Consider the following 10,193-nt stretch of genomic DNA (forward strand, 5'->3'; position numbering starts at 1 on the left):
AGTTGATTCCGAAATTCAAAAAGTGGCAGAACCCCAACCAAGACGTGGCTCATTGGGGAGCCCCCACTCCCTTGGGAGCTTCACACGAGGCAAGAGAGCGCGCAGACGGCAAGTGCATCCGAATTCAAATTCTAGTTACGCCGCTGCCATTGGATGCATGGATAACGAGCAAACGGTAAAACTTCAATCTACCATTTCGAAGATCCGGCCTCGTGAGACCCGGTGCCGCCGTCTTTCCGGTGTTCGGGAAAGACGTACTGCATGTCCGTCAGATGGATACCCCTCAACAGATCGTAACCTCACGTATGGAAAGAAGGGGAGGCTACGTAGAAGACGACGCCATGAACGTTCCTCGTCTTCCTCGATTGGGGTCGTCGTCGAGGAGCCCGTGGTTGGATTGTTACGTACTACATTAACCCTCTGTGGAGTCGGAATCTGTAGCTTCTCTAGAAGAAAGAGAGTGATGAGGCGTCCCGTATACGGCCAGGACTGTTTACTTGGGAATTTTTCGTCCCAGTTCCGCGCAATGTGGTGCAGCAGTGCTGCGTGGTGGCATGTAGCTGGAATTCATAAGGAAGATGTTCGGGGGATTGGAGGTGTGTGGATTTCAATTTTTGATAATTGTTCGTGAAAAGGTTGAGGGGGTGTACGTTGGATGCAGCCGTGCATATCCCGCCAGATTGGAACTTTTCTTCGCAGATGTTTGGGCGGTAACATCGGCATTCGTCTATTTTTTAATCTGGCGATGCTCGTTGGGCATTTCGGGGACTCTCCGTTTGCCGAGCGAGAGACCGTTCGTAGCTCCGTTAGTTTGTACTGTTCGCTTCTTGTGTCGTTTTTGATAGAGGGCGGTCCTGTAGTCTTCATGTGGTTGGTGATAAGCGGAAGCCTTGAGTTTAAGTTCCATTGGAGCATTAGAAGCGGGGAACAAAGTGCGGAATTTTATCAACTGCTGGCATGCCCATGTCTGTCTCCGCGCACTCTTTATCGTGTGCGTTGTCTGGCGAGGTAGAGTCCTGATGCTATCTCCGCTTATTATCCCATTGTGAGGTCTCTATTCATTTAATTGTTTATAACTGTCTTGCGGTTGTTGGAGAGGCTAGCGTTTGAGTGCAGAGTTGCGTCTCGCCAGCGAACTGAAATGGCATTTGCACTTAGAATAGTCCATGCATTGACGGTATGCTGGTCGTATTATTGAAGAGCTTCCAACTCGAATTGTACCACGTTAGACCACCTGAAGCCTGTAGGACGATGAATATTGTAAGGTAGATAAGTGAAATCTTGTTCATGCCTCTGGAGAAGTTGTGATCAGCGTCGTTGTTCGAACTCAATTCTTGTCGGCAGTGTCGTCTGCTACATTGTGCAGGAAGGTGGACTTACGCTACACTGGGTTGGCAGGCCCTGTCGGGAGGGGCATGTGTTACTTTGTCAGAGTTTAGAGTATATGTCTGGTTAATGTTGGTTGAAGAGTCTTGGTTCCAACGTCTTGCAGGATGATGGACAGGTTGAACAGTGTGTTCGCTTTTCGGAGCAGTAATCTGTGGCTCCATCAGGAAGAAGATAGTGTCTTTCATACGGCCTGTTCTGCACTACTGGCAAGAACGGCGGAGCTTTTTGGCCCAAATTTGAGCAGTACAGAGAGACGTTATAGCTGGCACAGTGTTGTATGAGACGCATGGTGCAAGCCTCTTACATGATACATCTGTAACGAAAGAAGTCCGAGTTGCTTTCTGAGCTCGTGTGTTGCCATGGTAGTTTGTGACTGTTGTGTTTCTCAAATATTCATACGATCGGAAGCAGCTATAGGCCATGCTAAGACGCGCCCCTCTTTAGTCCATTAGTCAGACCATGCACGGACAAGTGTCGTCAAGATGTTCACGATTTCTTTTATTTGTCAGCGAATACATCAATATCTCTTCAGCGAGGAGGAAGATAGACTCCGACATCGTGAATGGAGCATTCTGCGACGAGGTCTGTAATTAAAACAGCCGAACCTGGTCGGCGGGTGCGCAACATTCAAGTCTAGGTCTGAGAACTCTCCTCACCCAGTCCATTGCCTCAATCTACACCTGGCTTTCTGAAGACGTTCTGCATTTGAATTCTTTTTTTCCTTAACAAATTCACTCCATTGGTCACCACCATGAAGGAAGTTGGAAAATTTTCGTTAAGTCTGTTATCGCCTCCGATAGGTTTTATCTCATTGCCTCACTCTCACTGTGTCCAGGCTACCGAAGCAACATCTGTAACTGTGCGCGGACCATCAGTATGTGCTCTGGGGGAGACGACGTCACTTCTTGCAATATGGACGATCCGCTGGCGAACGAGATGCCGATTGCCTCTCACTCGCAAGATGACATTCATTCTGAAATAGCGGGCTCTCTGTTTGAACTCACGTCCCACCCCAAGGATTACATGATGAAGTTTGTTTGCGACGCGAACGGTGAACAGCTGCCAATTTTGTCAGAATATTTCAGTGTAGCACTTACATTTGCTGCACTTGGGGGGCTCATCCGTGGTAAAAAAGGAACGCCACATCTCGAGCTCAACCCGAAATTCCAAAGAGTGGGGCTGCAAGTTATGTTAAAGAATGCCATGGACCGACTACAGTTGCTCGCCCTCAATGCACAGGAATTGGAGAAGAAGGTAATAGACGGCAAGGAAGGTACTCGCAAAGATGCTGAAGCGTGGGATGCCGAACGACGAACCCTCGTACAGAGGTTGTCTCTTGCCGAAGCACAAATTGAAAGTGTTAAAAAATGTCGACACGAGGACGCCAAGGCCAACGAAAAAGTCGTCGGTATCTTTGCCTCTCACGAACAGGCTTGGATAAACGAGAAGAAGAAGCTCAAACGAGAGATTGAACTTCTTAGGAACGAGATTGTTGTCATACGTAAACGTAATGTACGCAAAGTTGATGAGGGGAAAGGATGCGAAGAGTGCAGATTAAAAGTGCAGGAACTTGAGAAGCTCGAGGACAAGCTTTGCGAGAAAGAATTCCTTCTGGCTGCTGCATCGGACGAAGCTCGGTCCGATCAGCGTGAGCGCAACCAATTAGCTGGAAAGCTGGCCATGATGGAGTCATGTGTCTCGAATTTGAAGGAGAAGATTTCAAAAGAGACGGCGAAGAATAGGGAATTACAGGCGGTGATTGCGGATATCTCAGACAAGCACGAAGAGGCAGAGCGCATGCTGAAGTGTGCAACTGCAGACCTTGCAAGTATGACTGGAGAGGTTAAATCTATGTCTGAAGCGAATGTCAAAAAAAATGTTATGGTTGAGGAGCTTTCGGACGACCTTTTAAAACTCCAAAAAGATATTGATGACAAGGAGGAGGTCATTTCTGTGATATTGAAGAAGTCCGACATCGACCGAAAAGAAAGAGAGGATCTTCTGCTTGAACTTGCCCATGTCAAGTCCAAGCGTAAAGCAGCTGAGTATGAGAAAGATAGGTGGAAGAGGCTGGCCGAGGAACGCGCACGCACCTGCTCTTCAGGATCGAACGCCCTGAAATCAAGGCGCAGCTTGGGTAGCAAAACTGAGTTGGACAAACTATCTGAGATTCGAAGAAGTTGTGATGAGGAGGTTCACGGCCTTAAATCTATGTACATGACCAAGTTGGAAGCGCTCCAAGAGCAGCTGAATAGTTATGAAGAGAAGGTGGCATTGCTGGAATCAAAAATCGTGGTTCATAGCGTAGTGAATCAGAAGCGGAAACCGAAGCAGGAAGTTCCAAATCTAGCTTGTGTGAATGCAAAAGAGTGTGATAATCGCTATGATTTGGTGACACTTCTAGAGTCTGTCGCGCCTGAGGTGGATATGATGCTCTTCAAACGGTTCAATCCTGAAATTCAAGGTGAGCATCCTTCCTGTCCCTTCCAATGAACAAGAACTGTGTACAGAATATATTTTGTTTGCCCCTTTCTGTTTCCGAAGCGGCTATTGTCACATTCCTAGAATCAACCACATGCAATCATAGAAATTTCAGATCCTTCACTTCATTAGTCATTCCTCTAACATCCTGCACAACCTTCGTCATATTCACAATGTTCTATTTGGTGCATAGCAGAGGTTCCAGTGACTGCTGCATCTTTGAAAGATTGGCTGGAGCAGTGGCTTGAAGCTGTGAAGTCTCACCACGCTCAACATTTAGAGCAACGGCATTGGCGAGAGATTGATGCGTTTGAAAGACAGATGAGGCTAAAAGACGAGAGGGTTGAGTCTTTCCGTTGGCAGTTGCTGAGTATGGAGTCCGAATGCAGCAAACTAAAATCGGAGCTTGAGATGCTGAAAAGCAGGTTGGCAATTGCCGTTGATGAGAAGTGTAGGGCAGAGAGAGCAGTTGAAGTGAAGGACACGGAGTTACGTGCATTGATGAAAACTGTGTTGCCAAATTGTGAGGACCTATCATTCCCTGATTCCTGTTTGGAGAAGCTAAGCCCACAAGAAGCTCAGCAGAAAGTTCTGGTTTTGTTACATAAAGAGCTCAACGATGCCAAGTACGTTTTCGTTTATGCACCTATTAACAGAAATATCACCTCCGCATAATTCAACTTCCCCACAAGCAATAGAGGATAGTGATTCTGGAAATTCTCGAACATCTAACATCGTGCCTGTGTACAGGAAGAAATTAGAGGAGGCTGAAGTTAAGCACCGAAAGAATCTGTTGAAAGTCTCAGAGGATTGCGAAGCAGAGATCAGGCAAAAGGATCATCATTTGGCTGTTGTGGAGGCTAGGTTGTGCCAGCTAATAATTCAGAGTCACAACGATAAACGTTTCAGGCCTGATGGAGCCTCTAACGGTCTTCCTGGAGAGGTATCCTACTTCCAGAGCTTGGATTGTCAAGTGGGGTTTTAAGTTGCCATCGCTAAATGCGGTTCCTATTTAGAATCCTGAACTGCTTGGCGTGGGTTACGATGATTGTTCTTATTTTCAGTTGATCGTACAGGTATTTACTTTCTATGCTTCTCTGAGACTGAAGAGCAGTTTCTCATAGGTGCCTCGTCATTTCATACCATGAGTATGAAGCAGATTTTATCTGACGTGAATTCAGAAATGTGCTTATAAAACTCGAGCCTAACTCTAGTCGTCTTATAACATGTGCAGACTGTTCCTGAAAAAGTATACAAGGTTGCAGTCGCTAGAGCTCAGGAGATGGATGTCAAGAATGCAATAAGCAGTGCATGCATTGAAGTAGAGAAATTAGCTGAAAAAGTTTCGGAGGTTCGAAAGCAAATGATGGAATCGAATGACAATTATACTAGTCTAGAGGAACTTTGTCACCAAGCCACAGCGGTTTCAAACTCAGGGAAAAAACTGTCTTTGCTGAAGAACGCAATTTCTATTAAGGGGCTAGATGATACTAGGGCTACTTTGTTCAATGATTACCAGCCAACCATCTTGCATCTTGAACCTATTAGGCTGGCATCACAGAACCTTTCAAGTAGCAATTCTTTGGTACCAGCTGCGGATCAAGTTTTTCTTGACCAACCTCAATTTCCTGTTGATGAAGCATCAACTTCAGGTTCGCTAAATTTTCGACTCACATTCCTTCCTGTTGTGACATGTTCTGTATTTGTTTCCCGCACTTGTCTTCTTTTTAACGAACTTTTTATTTATTTTATTTGTTTTATTTATTTATTATGTATGTTATTTGTTCTATTTTAGGGGCTCCCGAGGCAGAAGTATCAGACGATTATATATCCTTAGATACTGAGGCCGAAATCACTTCGAAAAGAAATCCCAGCGACGGTGGTATGATTCTTCTAGAATCAAACTCTGATGTAGTGAAGATCACAGACAGTGGCGAGGTCACAGATGTAGGGGTGTTGATGGGGAGGGCAGTAAGTTCTTCGAAGACTGACAGGAGGAAAACACTTAAGGAATTCTTCCTCGATTCGCCCCCTGAGTTGGCCGTGGAGAATATTTTTCAAGTCCCGCCCTCAAACATGGTAATATACAAGTGCGTCCTGTCTATTCCTTTTTAAAACTTCATGGTCCCTTGTAAACTGATCGTCCAAGCATTGTGAATATTAGTGTACTCTTTGATGAAATTTGACGCCTCGACGATGATTTTGCGCACATAACAGAATTCAAAGAAGATTATCTCGAGGTTTTCAAGTCAGAGTGTCCTACAAGTTGAGAAAAACACCCTTTCGGAAATCTCTCCCCAACAGAGAAATCCAGGTATAGATGTGACCAATCTTTCACAAAGAGCGGCTCCGAACTTCGATAAAATAAAGAGGAGAAGGTGAACACTTCTCCCATGGTCGTATTCGGAAGTGTCTTCATGATTTTTTCTTTCACATGGCATGTCTAGTCTCTGGTAAATGGAACGTTGTCCTGAAAGACTTAGTGGTTGTGCAGCAAGGAGTTCAAGAAGTCCAGGGAGGATACTCATGTCTTAGGCTTGGCGTTGGAGTTGCAGAATATTGAAGCACAAATACTCCAAATTGACAAAAGGAACGACATTGGTCAATTGGCTGTGAATTTTAACTCCAACGCTGAATCCATGCCCAAAATCACCCCTTCAAAGAGAATTAATAAGCGATACGCAGCATTGACGGGAAAAGTTGGTTTTCTTGCTAAGCAAATGGTGCGGATTTAGTCCCGTCAGTACAAGCATTTGGGTGATCTTCCTATTCAACTAGAATTCTACATTTCTCTAAACTAACACACAAGTTGGGAGTGGAGCCTTGACATGTACTTATGCTGATTATGCAGGGGTTGACCTCAGAGAAAAGTCCTGACATAGTAACTGATAACCCTCTGTACAACAGAAGGCCGACTGCAGTAGAGATTCATAACCTACAACAACGCGCCGAGGCCGTATTCCAAAGTCTGGCATCATTTGAAACTCAGGAAGACGTTAATCCCGTTGATGAATCTGCTAGTCACCAGATTGGATATTCTGAAGAGCATCTGGTCGATACCGTGAATGCTCATCTATCCCTAATTCAAAGAAGTTTGAGGTCGAAAGTTGAGCCCTTCATTGCGCATCAACAGTCCACACATCCTACCACGACATCCCTGGAGGAGAGATTGTGAACGGATGTCTGTTTGTTCTACTCATACCTGGGTGTCAGCCTCGTAATCTAGTTCTCTGAAGTCCTAGATTCATAACAGCTCCCTACGCACAAGAACGATGATCAGTCAAGGTACAGCTCACGTACCCAATCTCATTTCTGGTTGATGAATATTAGAAGCACCATGGAAGAGGAGTGGTTGAAGGTTTTCGTAGGCGTAAATGAAGTCTAGGGTAGTCTTGTGAATGTTGGTTTCCATGCGCCAGGATCTTTAATCTGTTTCCCGCATTTAAAAAAAGTGTTCAATGCAATATCTGAGTCGGAACCTCCTTTCAGTTGTAGGGGGGCTAATGTTGATGGAGCAATGGAATTCACGGGCACAATAATTCATCATGCGTGAAGCTGTAAAACGTAGTACTTGTACTCCTGGATTAGGTAGTGCAGTAGGTTTGGACGCGGTTGTAAGAGCGGAGATTTCTTACTGATATTTCTTGATGGTGTAGATGGAATCCAGCAACATTATGGATATAGAACAGTTAGGCACATGAGTAAGAATTCTCGATTCATTTGTTGATACAAGCAGATTGTTGGCTGACTATGGTAGCAGACTTTTACCATGAAAGCATACCTCAATTTTTTCATTTTGTCAGTGTCTCTTACATTACCTGCTGTCAATCGTATTGACATCTCTCATCCCTGTAAACTATTTTCTATATGTACAGAAGATCCTTATAAAAGGCCACCGCTTGATTAACTGGACAATTTTGTATTGGTGCATTCCTACAGAGTGCAAGACTTTATTATTAGAATGGATCTCTCGTCTTAGTTAATAATCTTTCATGGATTAAATGATTGATTGAATTTCTTCCTCTTGCCTGAATCATTGAGTGGTGATAAAAATGTATGGGACTCCTGTTATATGGTAACATTGTACCACCATATAAGTTTGTCAAGCCAGTAATATGTGCAAAGCATGCTGTTCTACCCTTTTTACATTAAGTAATATTGTCTATTGTATTGAATAGTAATAAATACAATATAAATTATTATTTAAAATAATAATTAAAGAATGTAACATATTAAGTTCAAAAAAAATACAAATAAATTCAACATCAAGTTTCTGTTAAACTTATAATAACAAAAAAAGTATATAGACTGGTAAATTGAAAATGATCAATTTATTATAACAACTAATCACCTAGGTGCATTTAAACAATTACAGGTTATCTAATTATATATTCATATAGGAAAATTACTTTTGTTAAACCAAGGTTTTTATTTAATTTTATAGAAATTTCAACTTTTAACAATAATTTGAAATAAAGAAATTATCATTTTAATAAACACTTAAAGTTAAAGAAGTTAAAACATACATTACTTAGAAATAAATTCACAACCACTGAAGTTAATTATAATGGGGCTTTATGTTTGTTGGTTTTTATAATAACTCTTATTTATTGCATTTTTGAAGATGTAAACAAATTGGAGGTATATATCTCAATTAAGTCAATATATAAACAAATCAAATGAAATTTATAATAAAATAATATATATATAAGAGAGAGAGAGAGAGAGAGAGAGAGATTTTGGATGTTGTAAATGTAAAAGGAATTTAGTGAAAATCTCATAAATTTATTAATAAAGAGATGATAGAATTAAATTATGTTAAAAAAAATAATTTGGAAGGTAAATCATTATTTCAATATAAATTAAAAATTATTAAATTTTTGTGAAATTATTTTTTTCTATAATAATAATTTTTACAGTAGAATAAATTTTAGTTTCAAAAAAATTAATATTTTAATTATTAAGATTTTTTTTGTAATTTTTTGATTGTTTATAATTGTCATTGTCAAAATTAATGTCACATTTTGAATAAATTACACATTTTCAAAATATATCATATTGAAAACAAAGTTAATAGAGCATACAAACAAAGTCTTTTTCAACTTGGATCATCTCCATGCAAAATTAGAGTAAATTTACAATTTGTCAAGGGGAAGAGCTTATCCCTAGACAATTTCAGACTTTGCCTCTTTCATTGTAAGACTCACTAGATTTTTTTTTGCTCTTGCCCTAATCCTTCTAGTATTTGGTATCATTGTAAATGTATAGTAATATTCCAATTGATGTTTAAAAAACAACCAAAAGTCACAAAGATCAATGCTCCACTTGCATTGTCTTTTAAATTTCAAAAAAAAGAGTTTCAATTTTTTTAAAAAATGGAAGCAGTAATTCGAAGGTTGTGCAAAGTGGAACAAGGGATTACACAAACATAGATACACCGAACAAGAAATGGCATATCCCTAACCACCTCAATACACATCCATGACAAGAACCTACGTCTTAAAACCTTACTGCACACAACAAAACTTACATTTTGGGAAAAATTCGGAGCAGGGTCAGCCTTAGTTCTTCCCAGCTTGCGGCAAACATGGTCTGGGAGAAGCATGTGGAGGACGAGGTGGAGGTGGAGGCGGAGGCGGAGGTTTCAAGGAACTCAGAATCAGCAAACAGTGTCGGCGATCTTGTAAGGTCTGTTGGATCTGTGCCTTCACTATCTGGTGGAGGAGGGTTTGATGGAGCTGTCGTTATGACTTTGAGAGCCTCCTCAATTATAATGAGAAGAATTGACAAACGAATTCGCTAGAACTGTTCCACTTTTGTTGTCAGACTGGTCTAGATTCCGTGATTTTTCGTTGTATCCAGCCCTCTCATCGATATCCTCGGGGTCATCATGAGACCGAGTTCTTTTCTCATTTGCTCATCAACACTGCACACTTTAGATGTCCTGCAAATACCCTTTTGAGTCTGCGCTTCCTCGTATTCAAGGTGACTTGCAGCACTACTTCGCAATTCCTGCGCTCTCTCTCTCTCATCCTCGTCCTCACTGGAATCAAAACGAGGGGTATCAGATGTTACAGCTCACTTCAATAGGTTTGCCATCGAAGTGAGCATAATTTTTCTGTTTTCCTGCCAGGTAAACTCATACTCTTTCTCTGGGCATTGTCAGTGTGAATTTATTTCTTCCTCACACAATCACCCCATTCCAAAGACTGCTGGGAAAAAACAACCGTGGGACACAATTCCGGATCTCTTCTTTAAGAAATCGCGCCGCGAGTTCTCTTCGGAATCACGAAATTCCCATGGTGAGAGACTCCCCGAAAGAC

The 10,193-nt window shown here is 41.9% G+C and overlaps 1 protein-coding gene across 6 annotated transcripts; it reads left to right on the forward strand.

Annotated features, from left to right (window-relative positions):
* Positions 1-389: 389 nt before the first annotated feature.
* On the forward strand, positions 390-7,785 carry LOC112290943 (uncharacterized). Of its 6 annotated transcripts, none has more exons than XM_024537799.3 (11): positions 399-1,008; positions 1,493-2,026; positions 2,225-3,853; positions 4,067-4,496; positions 4,621-4,813; positions 5,105-5,522; positions 5,666-5,949; positions 6,088-6,248; positions 6,365-6,593; positions 6,722-7,155; positions 7,360-7,785. In XM_024537799.3, the coding sequence occupies exons 3-10, from the start codon at positions 2,266-2,268 to the stop codon at positions 7,043-7,045; spliced, it is 3,627 nt and encodes a 1,208-aa protein (XP_024393567.1). In that variant the 5' UTR covers positions 399-1,008; positions 1,493-2,026; positions 2,225-2,265; the 3' UTR covers positions 7,046-7,155; positions 7,360-7,785. The 6 variants fall into 6 exon arrangements, with proteins under 6 accessions (XP_024393574.1, XP_024393567.1, XP_090111675.1 ...); XM_090255549.1 differs by having other exon boundaries at positions 1,505-2,026; XM_024537803.3 differs by having other exon boundaries at positions 1,899-2,026.
* Positions 7,786-10,193: the final 2,408 nt, after the last annotated feature.

Source organism: Physcomitrium patens, chromosome 14 (genome assembly GCF_059467195.1).
Source record: "Physcomitrium patens ecotype Gransden chromosome 14, ASM5946719v1, whole genome shotgun sequence".
NCBI classification, from domain to species: Eukaryota; Viridiplantae; Streptophyta; class Bryopsida; order Funariales; family Funariaceae; genus Physcomitrium; species Physcomitrium patens.

What these genes read in the sequence shown, in the direction of transcription:
- LOC112290943 (XM_024537799.3), top strand. Translation starts at nt 2,266, where the DNA reads ATGTGCTCTGGGGGAGACGACGTCACTTCTTGCAATATGGACGATCCG. An exon ending in CTAACGGTCTTCCTGGAGAG is followed by an intron (nt 4,814 to 5,104) that starts GTATCCTACTTC and finishes TAACATGTGCAG; the next exon opens with ACTGTTCCTGAAAAAGTATA. An exon ending in GATAAAATAAAGAGGAGAAG is followed by an intron (nt 6,249 to 6,364) that starts GTGAACACTTCT and finishes GTGGTTGTGCAG; the next exon opens with CAAGGAGTTCAAGAAGTCCA.